The sequence below is a fragment of the Nipponia nippon genome, unplaced genomic scaffold, assembly GCF_047370975.1.
Source record: "Nipponia nippon isolate SJK-2023a ecotype South Korea unplaced genomic scaffold, ASM4737097v1 scaffold_19, whole genome shotgun sequence".
Taxonomy (NCBI): Eukaryota; Metazoa; Chordata; class Aves; order Pelecaniformes; family Threskiornithidae; genus Nipponia; species Nipponia nippon.
In genome coordinates this window covers 7,106,521-7,134,307 of record NW_028262335.1, presented here as the reverse complement: position 1 = coordinate 7,134,307, position 27,787 = coordinate 7,106,521, and the positions used below count along the sequence as shown (strand labels likewise).

The 27,787-nt window shown below is 41.0% G+C and overlaps 2 protein-coding genes across 19 annotated transcripts; one reads left to right on the top strand and one right to left on the bottom strand.

The window, feature by feature from the left end:
- Positions 1-48: 48 nt before the first annotated feature.
- On the bottom strand, positions 49-13,861 carry LOC104009051 (uncharacterized). Of its 8 annotated transcripts, none has more exons than XR_015704265.1 (10): positions 13,412-13,844; positions 13,093-13,165; positions 12,140-12,293; positions 9,035-9,180; positions 7,243-7,419; positions 6,319-6,432; positions 3,193-3,279; positions 1,368-1,515; positions 741-883; positions 49-546 (listed from the first exon to the last, which is right to left on the bottom strand). XR_015704265.1 is itself a non-coding variant. In XM_087755219.1 (9 exons), exons 1-9 carry the CDS (start codon positions 13,429-13,431, stop codon positions 852-854), a joined length of 930 nt encoding a protein of 309 aa, XP_087611345.1. In that variant the 5' UTR covers positions 13,432-13,858; the 3' UTR covers positions 49-851. The 8 variants fall into 8 exon arrangements, 4 of the variants coding, with proteins under 4 accessions (XP_087611345.1, XP_087611343.1, XP_087611347.1 ...); XR_015704266.1 differs by having other exon boundaries at positions 49-430; XR_015704267.1 differs by lacking the exon at positions 1,368-1,515 and having other exon boundaries at positions 13,412-13,846.
- On the top strand, positions 9,069-26,993 carry SLC35E2B (solute carrier family 35 member E2B). 11 transcript variants are annotated; one of them, XM_087755211.1, is made up of 13 exons: positions 10,248-10,412; positions 10,918-11,075; positions 11,578-11,750; positions 12,768-12,903; positions 14,813-15,022; positions 19,033-19,561; positions 20,268-20,403; positions 21,517-21,644; positions 22,543-22,663; positions 23,032-23,085; positions 23,727-23,799; positions 24,517-24,662; positions 25,863-26,993. In XM_087755211.1, exons 6-13 carry the CDS (start codon positions 19,237-19,239, stop codon positions 26,107-26,109), a joined length of 1,230 nt encoding a protein of 409 aa, XP_087611337.1. In that variant the 5' UTR covers positions 10,248-10,412; positions 10,918-11,075; positions 11,578-11,750; positions 12,768-12,903; positions 14,813-15,022; positions 19,033-19,236; the 3' UTR covers positions 26,110-26,993. The 11 variants fall into 11 exon arrangements, with proteins under 11 accessions (XP_087611336.1, XP_087611337.1, XP_087611335.1 ...); XM_087755210.1 differs by lacking the exons at positions 10,248-10,412; positions 10,918-11,075 and adding an exon at positions 9,069-9,199; XM_087755209.1 differs by lacking the exon at positions 10,918-11,075.
- The last annotated feature ends 794 nt before the right edge of the window (positions 26,994-27,787 follow it).

Below are 27,787 nucleotides of genomic sequence, written 5' to 3'. Positions count from 1 at the left end.
CTATTGAACTCGTGTTGCTGATACGAGAAATAATGATCCATGCGCAAACTGTGTTTATGCTTTATTTAAAAAAAAGACAGCCAGTAGCTAAAGGTTCCAATCAATAAAATACCAAACTTTTAAATTACAATATTAAAGGCTTATTTTAACAGTCATCCTTGTGTATGAAATGGCACATTGGTTAGATACACTATAGGAAGGCATGAGATTACATTGCGTAGTTTTCATGTGCAGCTGGGATTTAAAAAAAAAATAATTAAATATTCTGAAGTCAGCGGAGGAACAAGAGCCCTAGTGCTTCTGTTGGGGTTAAGCCATCCCACAGCTGTAGTGGAGATCAGGGAAAACAGCTGTCGTCAAAACAACTTTGGGGCTTGACTTCTTTTTAGCAACAGATCTGAGTTGAGACATGACGGTAGGCAGTCCGCTTCTAGACTCAGTAATAAAAGACGGGTGTGCAAATTATTTTCATTATGTTTGTGTATATCCAGAAAAACAGCATTTATATTAACAACATTCTCTTCTCACATGCATGTTGTGAACCTCCTGCAGTTACAAAGCAACATCAGGAAAATGAGGAGTGAAAGATGCGTTATCCTGTCAGCAAAACTCATTGAATTGAGATTAATTCCCGAGCGCATTTTGGTTTTTAAACTAAGTTACCAGCTGCACTGCTATAGTTCCCTAGCACAATACAAACCAAGAAACGTATAGACATTTTTCTGAGCAACTTCCCCTACCTCTGTGAAATGGACCCATTATCTGACCTCCTGAATGCAAGTACTTGATCAGAACTTCCCCAGCGAGGATTTCACTCTGTAAGAGCTGCAGACAGAGCACAAGGGGGATGCTCAGGAGTCGATCCTTCCATAGGAAGAAAACACTGTGGAAAGAAAGGAAGATCAGTCAACACCAATGCCGAGCAGCATTTATGTCCTTCATGGAAAAGGAGGTTTGGTAGTTTAAGATTAGTGGCTCTCTAGGTCTCTTTATTCTGTCTGTCTTGGTTATCGTAAGGCAGTTATACAGCATGACAAAGAAGAAAAATTACATGTATCTTGTATAGAGGAGGTTTTTCCACACGGGGCTGTTTTTCTGCATAGCAGCAATTCTTGCATAGGTTGGAAGCAGCTTTGACTAATGTCAGTTTACTTCAGAGAGAGATCACATATTTCCATCCAAGCTTCTGAGCTTTGTCAGGCCAGTGAATTCTGAGGCTGCAGTAGTGCTTGATGTCATTAGGGATCTGCCTTTTATTGTGACTATCCCTAACTATTTTCCTGGCTCGACAAGCTCTCTACTTAGTTGTGACTGTCATACAATAGGCTACAGCCTTCATAGTTAAGTTAACTTTTTCAAGTACTTACTTCTTTCTCTCAGCCCCTGCCCAAAGCTGCGGTAGACATGAATCAGTGCCCAAAACAAAACAGATTTTATTGCAACAGAAATGCAAGAGCCGGTAATGAAAGCAGCTTCCAGAGTGTAAGAATTCCCTTTGCCCCACTCCCTTATCACCTGCAGGAAAATGGAGACATACAACAATCAACACCTAGCGCCATAAAACCCTGAAGCCATAAAATGCAATCGACCACTAAATCACTGAAAGAAGTCACTAGATAGTAATTGAGGGGGGAAAAACCTGGTCCCTTTTAAACTGTCTTACTTTCCTGATTACGTGATTCCCTGGCTGCACACTGACTCTAGGTAAATGCATTACACCTTCTGATCTCTGTGTCATTAAAGGCATATGAAAACAGTATTGTGCTCGGATTGAAAAAACAGTTAAGCTGGAGATAACGAAACCAGGCTTCATCTTACATCTCAGTCTCTTTCCACTGTAAAATATAGAATGAAGGTATGTTCCCTGGTTGTCATTGTACTGTTCCTGTCATGCATGTCTGGGGATGGCTTCGTGATCCCATTTTCATTCATGGCTAGCCTGATTACTGTGCTTATGACATTAGTAATTGCCTAACCTATGCTTTTTTGAGGGTTCGGACACAGAGAAAACGGCAACTTTTAATTAAAAGCAACAATATTTATATCCTGCAGCTATCTACTGCATTGAAGAAGGATTGCTGCTCCCATGAACAAAGTATGATCAGGCATGTTAATACCAAGACGAGAGACCTCTGCAAAAATCCAGTACTGCAGGAAAGATACCACGGATCTCGCAGTACTCTTTTCCCGCTTCCTGCAGGTTTGAGTCACTGCCCCAGCAGGCTTAGTGGTTATCAGGATGAGATTAAAAAAAGCACAGTTCTGACTTCTTTGATGTGTTAACAAACCCAGTGGTGTGTATCCCAAATCAAGGCAGGTAATGGATGGCCTGGCCAATTTCGGTGCAGTGAGTTTGTCTATTATGTTCTATCAGTTTTCCTGTTTATACTGCAGAGGGTTGTTAAGCAGCTGCTATATAGAGTCAATCTAGCAGCTTTTTCAGAGCTGAAGTAATTAATGGTAAGTGCAGTTTACTTTTTCTTTCTTTTTTTCTTTTATTTTGCCTTTTCAGGTAGTCAAAAGATGCTAAAAAGAATCGGTTTGGAGAAGTGACTATATTACAGCTCTCTCTAGCACAGAGGAGTGTTGCATTGTGTGTCTATGCCCTCATTTGCTGGGTGCTCTTGCGTGCTCATTGTTGCCATGCAAAAATGCAAGGAGACCTAGCTATTTTCAAGCTGTTATGTTACTCTTATGTCAGAAGCCACCACCTGTACTTTTCTTCCTAACTGCAATACAAGCAAAATATAGCCACCAAAGACAGTGTGTGGTCCTTCTGTGCTTTGCCAGCAGATAACTGGAAGAGCCTGATTTGACTGCATACTTTAATCAATAGAACCCCAAGGACTTGGATGAAGTGAAGGAGGGGAGGCATTTTTGAGGAGCTGTGTATCTTGTACTGGAAGATTTTGTTGCATCTTTCCCTCATCATTCTGGACACTTTGCCAGTTGCAGAGACTTCTAGGGCCTCTAACTAACCAGTTGAACAGCAATTTGACATGGTTCCTGTCTTCAAATGTTGATCCTGAAGGGGGAGGACGTGCCTGCTCCTCTCACTGATTCTAACAGGAGCTGCAACGAAGGGGTATGCTCAGGAATGAGGCATCATGTTTTGGGCCCAAGGATCCAGTAATGAAGAGGAGGCCTCCAGCCTTGCTCCCCCTTATCAAGCAACCGAGTTTGATGAATTACCGTGTAAAGCAGGTAGATGAGATAAGCTACTTCAGGTATGTTCTGACTCAGAAAAATCCACACTAGAGGTTTCAGTTCTTTTAAAATCTGTAAAATAAGATGAGATATATACAGCTTTATAACTCGTTGCTATGTACTCTATAAAGGCTATATATAGTTGATTTTTCAATAGTATTTCAAGCATTGGTCTAGCTGAGTTCTCAGCTGTAACTTTGCTCTCCACTTGCCTTCTCTATCTATGTCTTTTTTAGCAGGAAATATGGTCTCTGTTTTACACTCAGCTGGGCCAGGAGTGATGATGGTGAAATCAGAACTGGTTGTTTTATGGGCACATCCTGACAGCTGTGTGTGATTTGAGCCATCTCAGCATCCTCTTGAGCTCTGCCTTCTAATACTTACAACTCCCAGCTCGCTTAAATGGAGAAGCAGCTGACTCAGAACAGTTGCATCTAAGCCGATGTACTTTTTCTTTGGATATGCTCAGATTTTTCTCTAACAAATTAATGTTTTCATAGCTAATAGACTGAAAGTCTTCACTTTCTTCTCCACATTTGTTTCTATTACAGAGAATTAAAGTCACTGAGAACTAAAATGTGGGAGGAGCAAGAGGATTTAACTGTCAGAAAAACTTTGTTTCACAATTAACCTTGGGACTTGGGAAAGAAGAAACAACGGACTGCTTTCCAGCAGGTAGCAACTTTCAGCAGTCCTGAACTGGAAGGGCAGGTCTGCACAAACAAAAGAAAAACAGCCGAGTCACTGGGAATGGAAGCAGTGACTGCGCCAATGCTATGATAAGATTTGATGCATCTGATCAACCTCAGATTCCCCCCAAAACCAATACTGACCCTTCTGCAACGGTCAATATATGAACCTCTACAAAAGCATTAAGGGAATTGTCCCTCCGCTAAGGGAGTTTGTCTGTTCTCTGCCACCTCTACTGTTGTCTCTGTTTTCTGTGGTACTGTATCACGCTCCTCTTAGGATAAGACCAAAAGGGAAAGGAAAACAAAAGCTGAGGAACAAGAGGAGGGGGAAAGAGAGAATTAGTAATTAACAGGAGAAAAGAGAGAAAATATATAATGGAGATAGGAAAAATAAATCCACTAAGTAAATGGGAGAGCATGTATATAAATAGAAGAAAAATAATGAATAATCCCCTTGTGAAATGGCATGTGTATCAACCCAGCAATAAGGGAGCATGAGGTTTAGCTGTGCTTTCAGGTACTGTGGTTACCAGAAGGGACTGTGTATTTATTTCCAAGTTTTCCCTTCTATTATGCTTATGTTTTCTCCTGGATTATGTATGTCTCCATACCTTTCTTACATAACGACCTCACTGCAGGTGCAGTTTCTGAGAGCACCAGACAAGACAATGATACGTGTTTCTCTACTGCTGCATCATCTGCCAGAAGCTGATTTTGAAAAACTTGTCTGAACAGGGTAAGGAAAGGGAATTCCTATTGCGACCCCTCTGTCAAACTGTCTCCATGCTCTAGCCTAAGACAGAATCACTTTTACCTTGGATGCAAAGCTACCAGGCTCTCATGAAATGTATCCACCTTTTCTAAGTTGCTGTTGCCCTGCAGTGCTGCCAGTTACTGAACTACAGCACTAAATTTTTTTATTGATTTTACATTTGCTATTTCTTAGTAGACAAGAAGCCGTTAACTTCTTCCAGTAGTCAGTAATGTATCTAGACTGGGTAAAAAGTAGCTTTCAAGTAGTTCTACCGTAGACAGTTTTGAGCAAAGGGCAAGAATATGTACTTATCCCTAGGACGTTTACTATAACTAGTTGAACTACTAAGAAACACGTTTGCTATTGATGAAAGCATAAGGAATATCAAGTATGTTAAGACATGAGACCATCTGACTGAAGCGCCTCTTTCTTTCCTTAAAAGAAACAGTGCCTCTTTTAATGCTGAAAGGCAAATCAAGGGGGAGCAAAGAAATCGTCATTTGTGAAGGGCAACTGGTCAGATCAACTTTGTTTCTGATGGTGGAGGAAAAGTAGCTGCAAGGTTTACACTTTTAATCCTAGCAGGAAAGCAGACACAGTTCTAATTGCTCCCTTCTTTCCACACCTGATACAATTTAACTGAAAGCAAAGATCCAGTGACTCACAAAGGTTTGTAAGGAGCTCCTAGGAGGAAACCAAGCTATAATATCCCTATCTGCATTCCTAAGCATCACAGTCGCAGTTAGTCCTGTCTCCCTCTTTCCCTGATGGATAGCTGTTAGTGGCCACAACACTCCAAAGTCCAGGAGAAAGAAAGATGATTCTGTGCAACCATTCACCTAAAGTTAGTGAAGTATTTTAAAAACACAGTGCTTAGTGCTAGCTCCATTTTTAGCAAGGAAAGCAATCAAAACACTTGAAAGCTGTATTTCAGCTGTCAGGAATTTATCTGAATGGCTAAAGCAAACACCCAAGGAGTCTGGAAAAACAACAAACCCCAAACTCCCTGAAGTCCTTCCTGGTAATAAAAGACTCGCATGTCTGATGTACTTTGGCCCTGATTCTGCAATCATTCTTGGAACAGCTCTCAAAATTTCAGAGCAAGTTCAGTCTGACTGACATGAAAAACTGCATTGCAAGTTCACAAATCCTTACGATAACCTGAAAACTGTCACGCACCTTTAAAGAAGCTGCCCCAGTAAAGGACCACTCATCTTTCTGGTGTTGTTTCCTAAGGACATAAGGCCTATACACTCTCACTGTGTCTGTAGATCCATCTTCATAGTAATTTGGAGGACTGTTGGTAGTTTCACCTAACCTTGTCAGAGAGGTAGAAATATTGAACATACTGTGATCCTACAGGTTTCATTAAAGTAGGTGATCAAGGACAGAATGAAACAATGTCCCTCAGAAAGGAATAATGGTAGCGTGACGTTGTTTCTTCCCGTATGTTCAGTTGAGAGACAGATTTATAAGAAACCTGACTTCATTATTGGTGGTGCTCTTGTTTTCTGCTGGGATCCATTCTGGCTCCCTTCCACTTAGCAGTATTAGAGAGAATGAGATGGCTGTGAGTTTCCAGCCTGTGATAATTGCTCAGGGTGAGATCTTGTAGTCTCAGAAGTTGACTATTCTTGCTAGTGTTGCTGTTAGCTTAAGACTTACTGCGATGATGCTAATGGTCACCTTCAGGCAGGCCCAAAGAGCCCCTGTTGCTGAGATGATGTTATGTAGAAGAGTGATCTCATGCAGGCTTATCAGCAGAATACACAAGCAGAGCTGAAAGAGAAGAGGCAAAGATTTGGTAAAATTATTAGTTTGAGACCATACGGCCCACCAAAAAATATTTGACACAAACTCCCAGCAACAGTAAGTTGGGCACAGGTCTAAAGGCTAAAATTTTTCCTCAAAACCTGACAGACAGTATAAAATGGGACACAAGGACAGACATACTTCCCTGTATACTGCATTAGCAGCAACAAAGAACAGGGAAGGCAGTAAGATGTGCTCCAGATAAAGCGTAAGGTAATACAGGGTAATTCAGTAGTGAAGTAGGAATGAAGGGTAGTGTACAGAAGTACAAACTCTTTCTAAACAGATCTTGGGTTCCCTTCACTTGCCTGTGACTGCAGGTTGCTATCTCACCCTGATTGCCCTGCTAGGTCAGGCCCCCCTCTCCCATCCCAGTAACATTTTCTCAAATGTAGGAGACAGCTAGGATGGCTGGAAAGCAAGAGACTGTAGGCTGAGATGTTGTGCAATGTTAATCTTTCTCACTTTAGGAGGCCATGTTGCGTTGGAGTTTCTGAATGCAATTGTTTTTATGGACATACTTCCCAAAAATAAGATTCAGTTTTCCCTTTGGGCAGGACAGTGATAAAATACATGCTGATTCATTTTTATGGATTTTAACTAAGCTTCCCTATAGCAAACACCTGGAGAGATGACCATTATTAAGCTAATCTTATCTAAACGGTAAGACACAGGCAGGATTGCTCTAGGAAGTTAACATTTCAGCTCAGCAAGTCTCATTCTAAGATATTCTCAACAGGAAGGAAAAAAGGGAACCCAGGGGAGAGAGTTCTATACCTGCGCCTGAAGATCAAAGGTCAACATGGAAAAACAGAGGTTCAGCATGAAGTATTGTGACTGTAGGCTTTCTAGAGCACCACCCACTCGAAAGGCCATCATGCTTTGACTCTGAATGAGGATGATGGCACAGATCACATCAAAGGAGCCAACCAAAAGGATCAGAATGAAGCGGGCCTGATGGGAAAAAGAAATAAGGATGTGACTGGCCATGCCAAAACAGGGAGAGTCTTTAAATCTTCTAACTGGTAATAAAAGAGTAAAGGAGTAAGGAGAACCAGGCTGCCTATTAATAGCATTTTAAATAGACAACAATTAAAGACGACAGTTTGCCACACTGTTAAGTGGCAAAGATCAGGCCGTGATTTTTGGCATTTGTGCAACCACTTGGTAATAACTGCAAACTCACATTGGCTATTTTGGTTTACATTACCCTCAATGTAGTAGTTTTACAGCTGTTAAGAGAACCAGAACCGTTGCGCTCCCTGTAATATGGTGACAAATTTCAGCAAGGTTTTGCTGGAGGTTTTATCATAGTTTGAAGCAGTAGCTTCCTTTGACAGAGGCTGGCTCTAAGCCTCCTGTGTGGCATAAACCAACTGGTAAGAATCTTCCCCACTGAGTCCAGTGGGTTATTCTGAATGCTGTACTTACTAGATTTCAGAAAACATTGGTTTTGTCTGGGTTGTATCCACAACTTTGCTGGCATTCACACTAAATGTCTGCTGCTTTAAAGATGGCTGAAGTGGCAAAACATCCTTCATAATTACATTGATATGAGAATATTTATGCTAGTATGCCTTATTCTGACTCAGAAATTTTGCTTAGGAAGTAGGAGTTACAGTAATCCAAGTTACTTTTATAGCAGTAAAAATGAGTCCTCAATAGTGCCTCTTCTACACCAGCCTTGACTTCGAGGTTCATGTTTAATATATAAACTGATGACTGGGATGCATACCTTAAAGTAATCTGCATCTCTCTGATGCCTGTTCCTTACTGACCCTAACAACCCAGTTTGCTGGAAATAAGTATGTTTAACTAAATGTACAATTGATATGTAAATTGAATAGGCAAATTCTGCTTTGCTGCGTCTTCCTAGCTTGGTTGCCATCTCTTCTATCAAAGAATAATTTTTGGATGACTTTACAGCAAGGAACCTCCTTCTCATGTTCGTGATGAATGTGCAGCCACAAAAGGGAGGGACTTCTGAGAAGCACGGCAAACGGAAGTTTAACTACAAATCTTAGTATTGCATAGAATATAATCCTCCTATGACATTTTATTGTTAGAAATGCAAACAAGATAATCCGGAATGGCAGTACCTCCCCTAGCACATGGTATCTTTTTGTTTCCTTGCAGCAGGTTACCATAACGCTCTTAAATTAAAACACACTGCCGCATTTATGGAGCAGTGGGGCTAACGGCTATGTGCGTATAGACTTGAGATTCCAGTTCTGTTCGTAGGCTAGACTTATGTGACTTTAGGCCACGTTTTATAGCTGGAAATCTGAGGCAGAGTAGGCGAAGTGAAGGATATCTTCTGTGGTAATCCTACGTGAGTAAAATACTTTGATATTTATGTTACTTTCAGATACTGCCATAAAGAAACCCATAGAATAGCTCAGAGAAACAGATTTGCAATTGTGGAGGTGCACATTTTGTTATTCAATGGTAGGAATAATTCAGCCTGATTTTTCTCTGTTATCACTGCCCTTATCACAGATATCTTGCCTTTCTAAGATTTTCAAATCCAAGATGTGGAGAAAAGCAAAGTTAAAGCCAGGAGACTAACCAGGAGTTTCGGCTTTTGCTCAGCAGAGAGAACTGTGAAGTTGACAATGGAACGAAACATCACTAGCAAGATGGAAAGAACAAAGACGATGAGCTCCTGGCGATTCTCCTGCAGGATTCCTCTAGTCACATAGTATACACAGAACACTGGGAAGGAGAAGGAAAGGTCAGTTACCAGGTGAACGCAGATTGCACGTAGTGCAATTTTTCAATATGCTTGATCCAGGTGACAAAATGGAAGTATCAAGACCCTGTAACTTAGGCTCCTCAGTCAAGAGCATATCTTTATTCTTACCAAGGAGCCTGAATCAGATACTTAAAATGTGCATTCTCCTGTGTTTAGCATACAAGAAATGAAATAATTTGTTAGATTTTTAAATTACTTGTGAAGTAACACTTTGAAAATGGCAACGTATTAGCTATCGAAATTAACCGACAGCTGTGGTATGTTGTTCTGTTAATACTATATTGAACACTACGTTGCATAGTGTGTTTGAATTAAATGAAGCAACACCGTTTTTACTGAAGAACTGAAATTACATAATCTTCCCAGTGAGAGTAATTCAAGTGAGTAACGAGGAATTTACTACTCTTACACCTACCCCTACAGTATTGTTTGTGTGGTTCTGACCACTACAAATGGCTTGTGTGGTGAAGCGAACTTAGGCTGGATTCCCAACAGTTTATTTTTGTTGTGGAAATTTTGAGACACCCCATCCCGCAAACTGTAGTCCAGAAAAGAGCTGGTTCTGGAAAGTTCTGAGTTATGTTTCTGTAAAATACATCAAACCCCACCATTCTTACCACCACAGCTAGCTGTCACTGTTGAACTCTACACATCTGTTTTGACAATGCTTGAATAAGGAAAAGGCTTTCCTTTCATAAAAACAGGAATCAGTGCTTTGTTCTTATATAGGATGCTCCTGCAAACACTAGTTAATTCTTACCATGGACAAAGTACCAACAGATTTCTTTTTCCAGAGGGCTACTTCCTGGATTCCGCACATCAAATAATCTACTTTTGTTAGGTCGGGACATGGGGACAAAGCGTTGTAGAAGCTTTCAAAGTAATACAGTAACTTCAGTCTCTCTAAACAAACCTTCTCGTGAACAAACTTCCTTCTCACTTATATTAACGGCGATCGAGAAAACTGAAAATGACTGGCAAATTACAAAGTGAATCATGCAGTTTTTTTCCATGCTTATGACCTCAGGAAGACCTAAAAGATTTAAGACAGCGTTTCCTTGTTTTGCAAATTCTGCTGCTAAATCAGAAGTCGTCTGTACAAATAATTTGAAAACAAACTTTTTTCCGAGCATTAAGATTTCTGCAGAGATAGCATATGTTATCGCATTTCTGAAATAAAGGACACCCTCTGGTAAGTGAACAATTTTCAACAAATTAAATCCCAAACCCTCTTTAAAGTAAGTATCTCTAGTGGTAAATCCGAGAGATTGTTACAGCCCAGGCATCTATTTTTCTTTAAAGAACGATTATCAGTTCTGTCAGTCTTTGTCTACCCTATGGAAAACATATGGTTTGGGCTTGTTTATGTAGGTTAGCTTACACATCTTAAAATCTCAAGGTAAGCCAGTAATGGTTTTAACGTGTTCCTTGAATGATGTTATCTTTACTAATATGTTGAAACAACTTTTGTTTACATTAAAACTTTGAAATCTGAAGTAATACGTTAAAAACACACTATTTTTCCTGATTTAAACCAGAGGTTTGTGAGAGGCGTGCACTTCTTCCCGTGTGTGTGTTGCGGCATATAATACTAATTAGTATCAACAGAAGGTAGGAGGGGGAAAAAATAGATGAGCAAGCTTGCTTTCAGCTTCCCCATTTATAACATCCTGTGATTCATCTGGTTTATTATGAAGGTTCTTCATTTTTCTCTGAAGCACAAAACAGTGGTTGCTAACAAAAAGAGTGTGACAGATCGGAGGCACCAGTGGTCTGTTCTAACATTGCAATTTTTGTTGGTATGCTGAGTCTTGTGTGAAAAAGCTGCTAATCAAACCAGAGTTTTGGAATAAAGGTATTGTTTGTCTGTGTCTAATTATAGAATCTGGAACAAATCTATTGTCTTTGTTCCCTCCGGGTGAAAGCATGAAAGCTGGAAAGCAATGACTGCTTATGATTAGCGTGTCCCTCTCGTACACGAGGTGTTACACCCACACAGTCTATTCTTTTCTACGCTGTTTTGGCCAGTGAGCCAACAGCCAAAACCTGCTAAAGCCACTGAAGAGGACTTCCCAAAATACTTACAGTTGTATTTATTTTCATGTTAAGTTTCATTTCTATTTAATACAAATGGACACAGGAATACGAACATAAGTTTCTATTGAAGCTCTAATTGGAAATATCCAAGGAAGTTTGGATTTTGCTTCCAGTGGGACAAAAATTATTAGAGAAAAAAAAAAAAGAGAGCTTTAAAAGAAATGAGGTCCTTATTTTCTTTTATTAAAATACTTCAGGTGAAGCAACATCCTTTGCAGGAACTTAACACAGAGAAATGACTTAACATTTTCTTGTTTCAGATCAAACTGTGTATGTTTGGTTTCTCGCAATGTGAGATGGTGCCTTGAAACCAAGTACAACTCGGGTATAAGCACAGCTCGTGTCAGGAGATGTACGTTCTATGACAGCCTTGGAGCGTGGACGCCTCTGAATTCCCCAGCATGTTACGGCACAGACATTAAAATGGGAAACGGTAAGCTCTTCCTGGCATAGCGGAACGTTCAGTGTATCTTACATAGTGACAGCTGTCTGAAAGCAAAATCACTGCCACATCTGCCTAACGAAACACCATAAGAAAGCCAATTATAGCAAAACTTCCTAAAATCTGAATGCTCTTTCACACTATTCACACATGAGTGTATTCTGGATGACACCGTATCTATTATTGATCCTTTCCTTAAAATACTACTGGAAAAAGCAATAACGGCAAAAGCATCTAGCTTGTTAGTGCTCAACTCGCAGAAGATTCTATGTGTGACCTATCAGGCCAAATGGAGTGAAATAAGAAACTTCAGTTGCTGCTGAATTACTGCTTTGGGAAAAAACATATTTGTTTTAAAATACAAATGGTATGCTTCTTACCAACTCCAACTAACTGAATAAGAGAAATGGTGAAATCTTCCTCAGTTTGTTGAACGAGTGTCTCTATGGTTAGCCCTATGACACTTAGTAGAGACAAAATAGTGACGCAGAAGTAGATCTTCACAGGAAATGACAGCTCTGAACAAGGTTTTATCTGTAAGGGAAGAAAAGTTTTAAACACAAGGCAGTAGAAGATAGTTGCCGTTCCTAAGAAACGCATTAAAGCAAGCTGGCTAAATGACACAAGTGCAGGCTTTTCCTTGGGAAAAGGAAGAGAAACTCTTTACAATTGAATTGAAACTCCAAAACTGCTTAGGAAGGGAGAACTCTGACTTTATTTTGTAATTAATCTCGGTCTAGATTTTTCTGGTTTGTACCTGCAGCCTGCCTTTTCTCAGTGCTTCACAAGGCCCACGGTGTTACAATTTCATCTCCTGAAATCGAGGCTGCCGGTGCCCACATACACGCCTATCAAAACGTAGCGATCTTCAGCAAGTAACTTTCTCCCAGGACCCCGTATCGAGATTTTTAGATTTAGAAAATTGTAAAGAAAGGTTCACGCTTCCAAGCAACGTGCGAAGGATTTGCGCGACGCGTAAGAGATGGGTTTTCTTTCCGTTCGTCCCAGGCAGCCGCAACCAGGGAGGCAGGCGGACTGCGCCACGCTAGCCAAGATGGGCGCGACGCTGGCGGCTGGAGGGGCGCCGGGAGGCCGGCTGGGCCGCCGCACCGCTCGGGATCGCCCCGCTTTCGACACGGACCCGGTAAGGTTACTCGTAATTTGGGTACACGCGGGGGGTTTTGATGAATTACATGTCCGCTCTTTGAACGCACGGTTTTATTTCGGCAAAACCCAACTCTTGGGAAGCAAGGGAGCGGGGGAGGGCCGCGCTGCGGCACCGGCAGCCCCGCGGCCGGGGGAAGCGAGGCCCTCTCCGGGGCGGTGTACTCACGGGCCCGCAGGGCGTGGGGATGAGCTGCCGGTGCCGGGGGGCCAGGTTCGGCAGGGGGGGGCCTGCGGCGCCGCTGCAGGGGGAGAGAAAGGGGAAAGCGTCACCGGCGCCGGCAGTGACGACTTCCTGCCCCCCGGGTGGGCCGTACCACGCCGTGGCGGGGGGGGGGGGCGGGCCCCTCCCCTCCCCACGCCCCCGCAGGTAAGGAGGCGGGGGAGGGCGGAGAGCGGCTCCCGCTCAGCGCTTGGTTTCGCCCGCCTCCCCCCCTCCCCGCCCTCCCGCCGCGATGGCGCGCGGCGCCGCCGCTCCCCGCCGCTACCTGTCCTCGGCGCCCTCCATGGCCGCTCCGCCGCCGTCCCCCTCCGGTAACGGTACCTACATGGCTGCAGCGGCCGCCGGCGGCTTCCGGGCAGCGCCCGCATTTCCGGGGCAGCCCGGGACGTCACTTCCCCGTCGCGGGCGGGAAGCGCCGCCGGAGGGCGGCGGGGCCGCGGCGCTTCCTCCCGCCCGCCGCCCCGTGTTTGCGGCCTCCCGCCCCGGCTCGGGGGCTCCCCTTGCCCTGCCCGCGCTGCCCAGTGGCCGCTCTTCTCCTCAGGCGGAGGGGCCCTGCCGGACGCCGCGACAGAGGCGGGCGGCGCCGCTGGTTGCCCGCCCGAGCAGAGGGAGGTCCCGGGGGCGGAGGGAAGGCGCCCTGCCCGTCCAAGCCCCCGCAGCCACCCCGGGCGGCGGCGGCGCCTCCCGCTCGGCCCGCGGGGGCGGTGCGCGGCCTGGTCCCGCCTCCCCCGCCCGAGGCGGCGGCGCGGCGGGGCCGGTGAGCGGGGGCGGCCCCGGCCGGCTGCTCCGCTCCGCTCCGCCGCGGGGGGGAGACCCGAGGGCCGCAGCCCGGGAAGCCGAAGCCCGCTTTGGCCGGTAGCCACGGGAGCGCCTTGGGCTTTGGCAGCGGGCAGCCCCCGGGATGCGCTGACCGGCGGTCGGGAGGGAGAATCGGCAGAGGAGAGCGCTGAGCGCTCGGCCGCGGCGCGCCCCGAGGAGGGAGATGGCTGCGCTTCCTCCCGCGCCCGGCTGCACCGGCGGGGCTCCCTGAGGGGTCCCTGAGCCGGACAGCCGGGTGAAGAAGGACGCGGTAGGGCACTGCTCCCTTGAAGGTCTCTGGATCTCGATGGGGAAGGCGGCTGCGGCCGCCTCCCCCGTGTGCGGGGCTCAGTCGGCTCCCGGGCGCTGCGGGGCGGACGGGGAGGCGCGGGGCTGGCCGGCGGGGGGCCGGTTCCGAGGGCCGGCAGGGAGGGCTGCAGGAGGGGGTGACGAGAAAAACAGGTGAGGTGCGAGAAAGCACTAAGCTGTTTCAGCCTTTTAGCATCTTCTCTGTACGGGAGATGTTAATAGTTTTGCGATTGTGTTCACGGTCTGTGTTTATAAACATCTTGGACGCTCTCATCGTTTAGTGAAACAGCGTCGGTATTTAGAGCTTAGTTGGGATACTGAATCCTGTGCGTTCCTTGTGTTGGAAGCGATGTTTGGGTGACCTGTGTTGCATAACAGTAGATTAAGAGAGACGCACACCAACCCTCTGTTTTTTTCACTACCAGATTAACCTTAGTTTTTCTAACACTTGCAACGTTTTTGAGCTTTTATTTTTTTGTGCAAGGTGTAAAGCTGATTTTTTTTTTTTGAGGGTTCTTTGTGGATATTGTCAAAAGAAAGTATTTGTCTTTATATATAGGTACTAACAGGTGATGAGAAAAACCATGGGAGTGGCTTTTTGTCTTCGCTGTTAGATGGTGGTCCTTCCAAAGTCTAGAGCGCTTCCAGTCTTAGACAAACGAATGCAATAACAAACTGTTGGTGTCATACACGTAGTGGTGATTGCCAGAATCTGCTTAGCTGTTTAAGAAATGATGAGACCTTCTGACCAAAAGGTACCAGTTTTGAGGTGAGCTGCATCACAGAAGAATTTTATATTAAATTTGTTGGAGTACCTGATAGATGCTTGCCAATGAATGTATTTCAATCATAAAAAATACTTAGTATGCTCTGTGGAAGAATCGCAAAGGATTCTGTGCATAACCAGGGTTGCAACAGATGGTTAAAAACCACAGAATCTGTAGTGCTAGAAATGCTATACTTTATTTTTAAGATAAATCGTGTCTTGGTACAGTATATGTAATTTTTAAAAGACACTATATTTCCTCTTTCACGCGACTGCTTTCTCTCTTGTTATATGTGTTATCTTTAAATAATTTTAGCCTTTCAATTCTAAGGAAAGACTCTGGTTATATTGAACTCTGGCTATATTGTTGCTTGCTTTGTTTTTGACAATTTCTTAAAAATTATGGTTAGAACTGCAATTTCTCATGAAAAGAAAGTTTAAGTCTTTTTTTAAAAGGAGGTTTAATCCTATTATGAGGATTTTTGACGCACGTCAGTGATAATCTCATTGACAATTTAATATCTGAGTTTTATCTCTTGCCTTTTGGGTTTTTTTATCAAATATGGCTCTGAAAGAACTCTTAATTTTCTTACTTTGTGCTTACTTCTAAAGAAGATGAGTAGGTGGTGTTAGTGTTGGGTGAAGACAGCTCAGCTGGCTGCCCTTATCTAATCTGTAGCTTTCTTGCCGAAAACCTCAGTGAAGGCCGGGTGTGGGGAATGTGTCAGGGCCCTGCTACAACATTGCTGAGCGCTTGCAACTGGATTTTTCACCAGCTGCTTCACCCCTCACACCTCTGCAGTTTTGGAGGAAGGGGTTTGTGATGCAGGCCTCCCCTTCACCAGGGAAGGAAAACTGATTTTGCTTGCTTTTAAATTGTGTTAGAAAATAATACTGCTGTAACGCTTTACATGAGGTCAGTTTCTTGGTTTTGTCTCTCTTTTATTCACTTGACTTCAGTGTGGAATGTTGTAGTTTCTTTGGAAAACTTTTTTTGGAAGAACTAAGGCAAAGATGTGGGGGGGGTGTTTTTGTTAACTTGTGTTGCTTCTGCATTTTACTTTTTGCAAAACTTGGTGTTTCTTTTCTTCTGAGACCTGTAGAAAACAATCCATGTAGACATACTGCTGTTACAGTGACGAGGCTTAAACTGTACTGATGTGAATTAAGTGTAGATGACGTGTATGGATTAAGAGTAGATGATGTGTGCTAGTCCTGGTGTGGATTAAAAGCGACCTTTTACCTGCAGCCTTAAATTTCAGGGGGGAGCAGTTTCCCTGGTTTGATCTATCACGTGTCCACAAAGACATTTGTTGTAGTTGGAGTGAGCGAAGGGGGTGCTATTTATTTCAGAAGCTGTGAGCTGGTGCTAATTCAAAATGTTCGTTAAGCTGTGACACCATTTCCACAAAAGCACAGTATGGGTAGTTGTAATTTCTGTATATTTGTGCAGGCTGCCTGGCAGCAAGATGATGTTTTTTCCCATGGAGGCCACTTGCATGCAATAGAAAATAGCGTAAACAATTTAGTAATCGAACCCAGTGTGACTATTCTGTTAAAAACTGAGGGGAGAGTAATATTTTTTTAAAAATTAAAACTAGATGCTTAAAAGCACAAGCAGATAATGTCTTCATTTATATTCTTCACTCTTAAAAGTCTTCTGAAAAAAGGTTTTTCTCCGCTCCTGCTTTAAGTTTGAAATGAATGTATTCCTGACTAAATTTTGAACTGCTCTGAGGGAAAAGGGAAAAGGAGTTTGAATGCAGTTAGTCTTATGAATATGTTGTCTTAAAGCCTAAGAAATTGGGAAGTTGTTGAATGGGTAATTAGCTGCTACTTGTAAGTCAGAATTTGTGTGAGATTCTCAAAGCTTATACTCCGTATCTTTTCCACCTTTAATACAACATTTTTATTGCTAACGGAGTTAAAAGTTGGAGAAGATACAAGGAAGAGTGTAAAATGCACTGCACGCGGTTTGTTCTTGTGAGCTGGAAGATAGAGTGTTTGCGTGTAATCCAAGAGAAACAGTCTATCAACCACTGCCACGTTTTCATCTATTGGTAAACATCAGCTGCTGGTTGGTCTTAAGGGAGGAAGACTGAATTAGTTCCAGATGGAGAACTGTTTCAGCTCGTTTAAGACTTTCCCGTTGATTTAAGACAGCAGGTCAGTAATTTAGGGGAATAGTTTTGTTCTTCTTTGCTGTTCTGCTTCCTGCCGTGTGTGGGATCAGCGATACCACTGCAGTGCTGCTGAGGGTGGGAGTTACATTGTGCTTAATTACTTGTGCTTTTAATTGAGTAGTATGAATGGAAAAAGTGTTGACAAAGTTGTGATAACTAACCATTTTGAATGTAGAGGGGTATTTCTTTTTAAGATTTGAAAAAGGAGGAGGAGTTAAGAATCCATCTTTCTTAACAAATTCTCTTAAGGAATTCATATCTTCCTTCAAATTGGCTAGTTTTGTCTTAAATTGGGTTAACACGAGTATATGGTTTAACGCAAGTGTGTCAGAGGGTCTTGTACCCCGGTGTGCTGCTAGCGTGATTTCCTGGTAAAGTGGGAAGAGATACGGGGATAGGGACGGGTGCCTTCTGTGCATGGCTGCAATAACAGGAATAGAGAACATGAGGAATGGAAAATGTCAGTGTAGAGTGGAAACTGACAGGATATATTTAACTCTTTAGTACCGCTTATGATTTATTTTGAGATGCCACATTGAGCATTAAATAAGCATGAAGAAAAGAGAGTATCCTATACACCCATTCACATGCTAACAAAATCAGGGCAGGTGCAGTAGCTCTTGTTACAACTCTTATATTTTTGCTTGCCATTGATTATTTCTTGTGCTGCCATTGTTTGATGCACTGCAGTATTACGATCTCATTTCAGACAGCTTTTCCAAGGTGTCCAGTGATTAACTTCCCCCCCCAAGAATTCCTTCTTAAACTGTATAAGGTCCACCATCTTGTCTATCCAGCAAATGTGCTTCTGGAGAAAAGTATTTCAAATTTAATTTCCCCTCCTGTTTGTTCGTTGAGGAGCAAAAGAGGCGTTGTCTGTCATTTCGTTCTCATCTGATTAATCCTATTTTTTTTTTTGCTCATAAAACACAGACTGCAAAATAGAAACCAATAAATCCGATAGTGTGTTTTAATGTTGTAGATAAGCTGCTCAGGTGCAATTTCTTTCTTTCTTAATACAGACTTTTGTTATTCTCTGTAGTGTTGTACTGTAACTTGCCACATTTCATGTAATTTGCACCAGGAGAAAGCTCTAGGTGCAAACAATTTAATGCCTTTTTCTGTCAGACCTTTTAAAAAGACTTTAAGAATTATTGCAAGTACTAATATTGAATTGCAAGCTGTAACAGTACTGCAGTGGCAAAATAAGCAATGCTGCATTATTTACAAGTAATTAAATAAAGAACAAGTCTGTTTGGGAAGCTCTTGGACATATTTTTCGTACTTTGTTCACCTAGACCTCGTAGTTATCAGGGTAACTCTATGATTACTGGAAGTTGTAGTCCTTGATTATTGATTGCTCACTTTGACTCGAGATGGTAACAGGTTAATTAGTACTAAGGGTACAGGCTCCTGGCCAGATTTTGTGGGTTGTGAAGACTTTTCTGTTGAGTGGTTATAAGAAAAACCTTAGACTGAGATCAAAGAAACTGTAGAATCTTGAAGAGGAGTTAATTACAATGGAAAAGACTGTGTTGACATGCTTCAGAAGAGAAAGAACTTAAAAACACATGAAGTCTTTTGTGTGTGTGCGTGCTATTTTAGAATAAAAAAAAAATATCTCCCTTAGATAAGTTTTTAGTGCGTAATCTTGGTATGATGATGTCAGGAGTGCAAAATGCAGTTTGAAAGACAAGCTACAGAAGTATTTATCTTTCATAAACTGCAGGTGAAATGTGGTATCTTTGCTGTGTTAGGGATTTAAAATTTCATTACGTTCAGACCTACATGCATTTTTCCTTCTTTCTTTTTTTTTTTTTTCATTCTTAGGCAGAAAAAATGGAATCGACCACATGAAGAAGCATGTGAAGTTTATTTTTATGCGAGATGTTATTTGGAGGACCACGTACACTTTTTCAGGCCATGGGAGACGAAAGACTAATCACATGATATTTTTGTTCTGTCGAAGTGGTGTTCTGTGCTAAGTCAATGTTGGTTTGTATTAAGGACAAATATTAACTTCTTAATGTCAGCATGTCGACTGTGACAAGTGCTCAGACGCCGGAGGAACCTAATCCTCCCCCCCTTGAAGAAAAGCCAAAGGGAAAATCACTATTTCATTTGGGTTCGCTCTTTGCTAACAGGAGTGAAAAATTTGTGATTGCTAGGAGTGATAGTGTACCAGAGGAGAATGTTCTGAAAATAACTATCACGGAGACTACGGTCATTGAGTCGGACTTGGGCATCTGGAATTCTCATGCTCTCATCTACCTCACTTTGTGGTTTTTCTTCAGCTTTTGCACTCTTTTTCTTAACAAATACATTCTTTCATTACTGGAAGGAGAGCCCAGCATGCTAGGTAACCCTGCCTTTCTTTTACACTTCAATTCCAGTAAGATATTTGACGATACCAGATCCTCCTATATAAAGCTGAGGGACAAAATGGTTCAACTGAGGTGAAAAAGACCTAGTTAGGAGATTTGGGGCTGGGAACTCATGAGTTGTGATCTCAGCCTGTAAAGGGGCTGCTGACACTGTCCTTTTCTCCACTTGCTGAAAGGTGGTATGAAACTTTGCTCATAGGGGAGCTGTAAGATGGTGTCTGAGAACTAAGAGATAGAAAGAAAAATGAAATTTTTTGTTTTCTGTGTTGGAGGGTATTGTGGGTTTTTAAAAAAAATAAAATTGTCAGTTGTTGATAGTCTCCAGAGCTGTTAAGATTAACTTGTTTGTACAAGTGCAAAAGTTGCCTTTGTGTGACCTCTGTTATCCAATGGGCTGCTTATTCCTTTTATTTTTTTTTAAGAGGAAAAAAAGGGCATTTAATCTGTGAACTGGATTTTATAGGTGTATGCCACCTTTGTTTTATTCTGCTGCCTTGCTGGTAGATGTAGAAGTAAAGGGCTTTTATGAGAATTCATAAAATCTAGACAGTAATTGCCGTGTTTCTTGACTGCTAAAAGTACTACGCATAAGTTTGTTTAAGAAATTTTCTTATATTGCTTGATTCCTCATGTTCCCATCATCTTCTGATTTTATTTTTTTTTCCTCTCATCTTTCTTTAGGTGCTGTTCAAATGCTTTCAACCACCTTCATTGGCTGTATAAAAATGTTTGTTCCATGCTGCTTGTATCAACACAAAACACGCATCTCTTATCCACCCAATTTCATCATGATAATGCTGTTTGTTGGATTAATGAGGTAAATGGTTAACTATTTCCTAGAGATCTATCTGGTTGCTTCATGGCATCCTTCTGAACGGAAGCTGTATTTTCATGGCTCTCTTCCTTTTCGTTCTTGATTGGAATGTTCATTTGGAGTATTCACCTTTCCCCCCAAAAAAATCACAGGATAATTTTATTTTTAGTTCTTACTGCTAAATGCTATGTTCCTTTTTCTAGGTGTCAGTTTTCTGGCTAGCTAGGCTTCCCGTCACATTTAGCTTCTTTCAGAAGATACTTCTCTTTCCATTTACTTCTTGTTCTCTTTTGAGGACGATGTTTGTTTAGTGTACTAGTATTTATTATAGTGTTGCTTTGTTCCCTCACCTTTTCCAGCAATTTGCCTCAAAAGTGATACAGGCTACTAACATTTGTCTGTTAAAAAATAAGTATTTGCTGTGTGCTGGGATAGTATCAGTTTGTGGTCTAGGAAAGAATAAGAATAAATGGTTTGGTTTCCTCTACACTGCAAAAGTGATAAAGGATGACAGGATTCAAATGAATTTAGAATAGCTTTATCGTAATAACTCTGCCAGCCTGTTGTTTAATTTCGTGGTTTAAAGTATGGTAAATATGTACTGTACCTAATTTACACTAAAGATGGATAACTGCAAATGATAAATTTTCCTTGGTGGATTACTGTTTATCAGCAGAATTGTACTAACTTTTTCAACTGAGCCTATGGAAAACTTTAGCTTAAAACACTGTCATCTGAAGCTTGGTTAGAGTGCATTAAAAAGTAAACTTCGATGTTTTCTGGAAATCCAGTGTACCTCCATAGAAACTGCACAGTTGCCTGAGGGTGCCTTCATTTGTGCTAAATAAATAATAATGTTTAAGCCAAAGCGGAAAGAAATAGACCTGAAGTGTTCCACCCCGCAGGTGCTGTGGAGTAAAGGTGCGCAGCTGATGAGTTACTGTGATGTGATAACTTGATTGCCAGCTGCGCCTGTCCATATTCTTAGTTACTGCAGCTCAAATTTAGAAACCTAGAGAAGTTATAATGCAATTCTTTTTTATGCTAGATGTCTAAGCGTAGCTCTTAAAGGATTATTTTATTTTCTGCTTAATTTCATGTGTTCTTCTATTACAGATTTGCAACAGTAGTCTTGGGTCTCGTCAGCTTGAAAAATGTGGCAGTTTCATTTGCAGAAACTGTTAAAAGCTCTGCACCTATTTTCACTGTTATCATGTCTCGGATGATATTAGGAGAATACACTGGTAAGTACTTCAGTGTTGAAATGTGGGGGGGGTTTTCTTGTTTTGTATAATACTGTCACTTAGTTGGCCATGGATGAGGAGATTCCACCAAAATATAGTAAATGCAGCTGGAAGAATCACTCTGAATGCAAGAAGTAGAGTATATTTACAAATTAAAAAGGATTTATTTTAATGCAGCTGCGTTGCAACAATGCTTCAGAGCATCATTGCTCTGAAGTTATTTTTCTGTCAAGAAAATATTATTGCAGCCTTAAATAACTGAAGTTCAGCATGTTCCTTCTTATAAAGACAGCTTGCTGCTCAGAATTTAAAATGCTTGACTTTATTCACTATGTTTGCTCTGTGATTAAAAAAAAAAAGGGGGCAAAAAACCAAACAACTGGCTTACCACAATATAATTTCTTCCAGTCTACAGTATAATTTCTTTGCGATTCCCCTTGCAATTGCATGCTATTTGCTTGCCCAGATTTTGCTTGTTACCAGTTATAAGGAGTAATCCAGAAGCCATGTATAGATTGCTTTGTCATGCAAAATGGCAAAAGGCTGAAATAAGCCAGAGGAAGAAGAGTAATTCAGTCACAGAGTAAACAGGGAGAGTATAATTTTCTTCTGTCATTTGATGAAAAAGGTGAAACAAGACAGTCGTCAGTCCACTTTCTTTCTCCAAGGGAGATACTTTTGTCAGTGAGTATATGTCTATATTGTTTTCAAGAGCACCCTGCTATTGTCTGAGATCTCACTTTAGAACCTCTGTGCTTTAAAATCCATTCCAATAAGTTGCTCTTTCTTTCAACTAAGGAAGTTAAGGTGGAAATTAAACTTTCAAAACCTATACTGTCTGATACATGTAATTTGAAGTACAGTAAACTCAGACTTAAATTTTTCTTTTCATTTGCAGGATTGCTGGTTAATCTCTCTCTCATTCCTGTTATGGGTGGGCTAGCTCTATGTACAGCTACTGAAATCAGTTTCAACATTCTAGGCTTCTCGGCAGCTTTATCTACTAATATCATGGACTGGTAAGGCATAACGATAGTTGCATCTGTGGAAGAAAGGAATTTTGCTTATTGGTAGATTGAAGAAAATTGTTGCCTGTAGTTGTTTTTGTACACTACATTTAAATGTTGGTATTTAAAATGTATTTTTAACAGAAGATAAGATTTGTCTATCATACCTGCTAGCATTCATGACATTAAAAAATAGTACAACTCCGTTAGTCTAAAGGAGTTAGACCAAACTCCTTTCTGTGATTGCATAATGTGTAGAATGTGAAATGTGTAGAAAACATATCTACCCATCTAAGGGAAACAGCTGTCTTTCTCATGGATTGATTTATTTGTCATAACTAAAATACAGATAAATAGTGGTATGTTTTTTTTTTTTCCAGTTTGCAAAATGTCTTTTCCAAAAAACTACTCAGTGGAGATAAATACAGATTTTCGTAAGTATTAAAAATATTTCAGGTTTGATTATAGACGGACTTCGGGCTACATAAGGAAACAATATATTTATGATTATATTGCACCAAGATGGGTTTTTTTTGTCTCAGACTGTTCACAGATAGCTTTCACCTAAATCATTTTATCAGGGAAAGAAAACTCCTCTATGCTCATATCCCACTGCGGTAGGTCGGAGTCTCATAATCAGCTAAAACTCTCAGCATATCCAGAAATAAGTCCGTATTCTGCAATCATAAAACATCCCTTAAGGTTATTAGGCATGCAGAAGCAAACTTTAGAACTCCCTTGATGTTTTAACTATGAAATGTGAGCCAGGAGTAAAATCTTGTGGTAAAATATACAAATATATTTGTATAGCGGTATGTATGTCCTTTACCACATGATGAAATGCTAGTTTTGGTCTTGAAAACTTGTCTTTTATCTTCAGTCTATCTCAGCCAACACAAAAAGCAAAACACTATCTTTGCAAGGGATTGCTGAATTTGTTGTCCCCAAAGCTCAGTAGATGGCTTTTATTACTTTTTGATATCTGTAAATACAACAATGATGCAGCTTTCTTCAGCTGTAAGAAAGAGGAAGCTTTTAATCATTTTAATCACTTTTTTTTTTTTCTCCTTTGTAGAGCCCCAGAGCTTCAGTTCTACACAAGTGCTGCTGCAGTGGTTATGCTTATTCCAGCTTGGATATTTTTCATGGTAATTTGAGTTCACTAACACTGATTTATGTTTGCTTTTTGACTTGTGAGCAGAATGTGCAACTAAGGTTAATCTTAATTCTTACTTTTCATTCTTCCCATTTTTTTTAAAATCACCCTGAAATGCATTTCCTCTTATGTTTGCAAGAGATTAGGGGGAGGTAAAAAAGGGAAAATTTTCAAAGAAATAATTTAATATAGACATGAGTTGACAAGTGACCCAGAAAGCCTGAGTTTATTTCAGGATTTTTGAGATCAAATCATATTTTTGTCAAAGTGCATTTAAAGTTTTAGATAAAGACTTGAAAACCAAATCTTAAATATTTGCTGACTTTTTGCTGATATTCACATAGTATACAGGAATATGAACTCCTGAAAGCAAAATTGAGCTGAAGTAAGTATAATGTACCAGGTTAAATACGTATCCTTCATATTCTGGCATTTCATTGCCATGCATCAGTGTTCAGAAAAGAATATATATCACAGGCAGGCTGAACACACTGGAAAGTTCAGTCAGATGAGAGCTGTTTTTCTAATACACTATTTTTGGGGGGGGGAAATTTGAAGCATCTAAATGTCCTGTATGTTTTAGGATTTGTTTTGCTGAAGTTTAAATGTAAAACTATATCTGCTTATAATAATAATGAGTTGGGTGGAAAATCACTTTTAGATGTGCTTATAAACTGAACTCTTAAAGTCCTCTTTTTTTGTTGTTTAGGATGTGCCTGTGATTGGGAAAAGTGGAAGGAGCTTCAGCTACAACCAGGATGTTGTCATACTTCTCTTAATAGATGGAGTCTTGTTCCACCTACAGAGTGTTACAGCCTATGCCTTGATGGGAAAAATTTCTCCGGTGACTTTCAGGTAAAACTGTATTTTCACGTCAAGAACACGATTTTATTTTTTTTTTCTTGCTTGGTATTTCTGCTTGAGATCTAGGCAGTAAAGGTATTGTGCAAAGAAATAAATAATGCAAATGCATAAATGCATCAAATTAAGAAGAAAACTTTTCACATCTGGATCACCAAAGCTTTGTGGATTGCTCCCTCACTGTGTGAGGAGAGCAGCATTTGACCCCATGCTGTTGAGCTTACGGAACAGGTGCTCACGTTTACAGGAGGGGTATTGTATTCAGGTTTCACAGCCATTCATTAAAGCAGGTTAATGAGACTGAACAGATTCACCAAAACCCTAGATCCAATGTTTAAGCTGCCATTTGCTTCAGTGAGAAGGCAATACCATAGGTATACGTCTCAGTGCATACAGAATATGAGCAATCAGCTCTGTATGCCTTTTTTCTGAAGCGTGACACCAGCACGTCAAGCTGTATTTGTTGAATTATATGTGTTCTCTGAAGACAGCCTCCACCTACATTGTCAGTTACCGGCAGCTTTGTTAGGCTGTTACGCAATTCCGATTCAGTAATTGGTCATTTGTATGAATAGCCCTAGGGCCTGTGGGGTAATCCTGGTCCTAAACTCTTAAGGCTTCTGCTAGTTTATACTTTCAGGTGCCCCTGCTACAGTCTTGTGACAATTCACTGTTGCACACGTGCTTATTCTGAAGTTGTTAGTCTTCTCTGTGTAACAGGGTGTAAAAGCATACGTTCTTATTTACGTGTATACAAAATTTCTTAACAACTTATTATAATGTTATTGGTATGATTTAGATATTGATTCTTTTCAGGTTATAATGCTATATTACCGGAATAGTAGCAGCAGACTCGCAAATGATAGTTACGTTGCGAGTGTTCTATTAGCATTTTCTACATGTCTGTGTTAGCTAGATATGATCTGCTAGCGCTGTACTGTATACTTAAAAGCAGTGAAAACAAAACCTGAGGTGAATTATTTGTACTAGCTTTAAAATTAAGATGAGAGTAAAGATACCAGTGCTGATATACGAGCAATTTGGTTATGGTATTAGTTTCAGGAGGAAAAGTGGAATCTGAGCTGGTGTTGAAAAAGCAAGCAAAACAAAGAGAGGTCCCACTGCATTAAAGCATAGTTGTGTGTGGGATATGAGAAAGCTTTCTTTGGCCTTAATTTTTATATTCCTTTCCAGTGTTGCTAGTACTGTGAAGCATGCGCTGTCAATCTGGCTAAGTATTATTGTGTTTGGTAACAAAATCACAAGCCTCTCAGCCATTGGGACTGTTCTAGTGACAATTGGAGTTCTGCTATATAACAAGGCAAAGCAGCATCAGCAAGAGACTATACACAGCCTGGCAGCTGCAGCCCCGCAATCCGCACAAAGTACAACTGAAGATACTGAGCCACTAATTTCCAAGGATTTGGAACCGTATGATTAATATGGCCATTTATTCTTCCAAGCTAGTGTAACTCAAAGGAACTCTTCCTGGAAGTGGTTGTTTCTTCAGCCGTTGATGCCGATTTGGTTACTTTGAGTTCATGGTAGGTCAAGCCTGGGACTTGAAGCAAAGAGAAAACAATGGGAAGACTCCAGTAAGCCTTGATTTACTGAGAAACTGATACGCCAGGGGACCTAGTATCGTATAATGTGGTAAACGTGGGCTTTATTGTCTTTCCTTGACTGCAAATAATGTACAAGGCTGTATTAGAGAATGAACTTCAGTGTCTTATGGGAAAACAATGCCTGTCTCCCTACCCATCAAAATAATGTGAAAACATGGACCCATCACTGTATTCTGCTTGCTTGCAGTGGAACGGAATTGGTGCATAACCAAAATTCCTAGGTGTTTGTTACTCTCCGCTGTCTGCATCCTCCACCATTTGTGTGCGTTGTAGAACTGGAAGAAGGAACCCCTTCCTCTCCCAACAAGTGACTGATTTTCGTATACATTTAGTTGAAGTAAACTATGGAAATGAGTCCGTGCCCCAAAGCAGCGGCGAGCAGCTATTTCTGACTACAAAGCTAGGAATGGAAAGTGATTTTTCTACTGAAATTTAACATGGAGATATTGCATCCTGGTTGTGTATTGACAATATTGAAATGTACGTCTACACACATATACATACACTGTATAAATGGAGTGTTGAATTAAATATTTGCATTTGCTTAAAGGTAAAAAAACACTGACAAATTTTGGTGATAAAGGAAGCAGGATCTCTGTATTTCTAAAAGAAACCATTTAAATATTTTAATTTCTTGCATTTTATTATATATTTCTGTTATCAGGAAATAAATTGATTTTTTTTTTGGTATTATTTCTAAGAGTGCAACAAAATACTGCCTTTTAGAAACTCAGGGTTATAATTCTGACCTATGTGCAAAGTATTTCTATCATTTCTGATTACGTAAAGAATCTCGGAGGTATCTGTGACAGAGATGGAAGAGAGGTCACTAAAGGGAGGAATATTAACCATAAACTGAGGCTAATCTTTATTTCTCTTGAGTGGGAGGGAAACGTCAATTTTTTTCATCCTTGTGTATGTGATGTCTGTGGGTTTTTTGTTTCTTTGTACTCCTATCACTTTTACAAAAAGCTGTGGACTATGGGGTGGAGCTCTGTTTTTCTCTTTTTCTTTTTTTTTTTTTTTGTAGTTATGCTTTAAAAAATCTCAGTGTATTTGGCAGAAAACATCATATTTCTGCTTTTGTTGGAAGACAGAAATGTAAGTGGCTTTCTGGTTGCCTTAGCTCCATTCTCATGTAAACCCCTTCATCAACTGATTGAGCTTTGTTGTAAAAGCTAGCAGGCTTTTGCCTTTCCTATTGCTGGAAAACTTTTTGTGAACCCAACAGCTGGGAGGATTTTGGAACTTGTAATTTCTAACACATGTCTAAGCTTATTAGTGGCTGGTTTAGCCCCACCTGTTCTGTGGCAGGGCAATAATCCCTTTTTACTAGGGGTTTGTTTGCACAGTGTTGATCTTGTGTACTATGCAGTCTTCTTGGCCTTTATTTTTATTAGATTAAACAAACCAACCTCTGTACTGTCCACTTGTAAGGCCTTTTCTTCCTCCAGGCATACTAGTAATTCTCGTTTGCTGTTGGGTACACAAGGA

What these genes read in the sequence shown, in the direction of transcription:
- LOC104009051 (XM_087755217.1), bottom strand. Translation starts at nt 13,431, where the DNA reads ATGGAGGGCGCCGAGGACAG. An exon ending in TATTCAGTTAGTTGGAGTTG is followed by an intron (nt 9,181 to 12,139) that starts GTAAGAAGCATA and finishes TCTCCTTCCCAG; the next exon opens with TGTTCTGTGTATACTATGTG. An exon ending in AGCAAAAGCCGAAACTCCTG is followed by an intron (nt 7,420 to 9,034) that starts GTTAGTCTCCTG and finishes TTTTCCCATCAG; the next exon opens with GCCCGCTTCATTCTGATCCT.
- SLC35E2B (XM_087755210.1), top strand. Translation starts at nt 19,237, where the DNA reads ATGTCGACTGTGACAAGTGCTCAGACGCCGGAGGAACCTAATCCTCCC. An exon ending in GGAGATAAATACAGATTTTC is followed by an intron (nt 23,086 to 23,726) that starts GTAAGTATTAAA and finishes TCTCCTTTGTAG; the next exon opens with AGCCCCAGAGCTTCAGTTCT. An exon ending in ATTTCTCCGGTGACTTTCAG is followed by an intron (nt 24,663 to 25,862) that starts GTAAAACTGTAT and finishes ATTCCTTTCCAG; the next exon opens with TGTTGCTAGTACTGTGAAGC.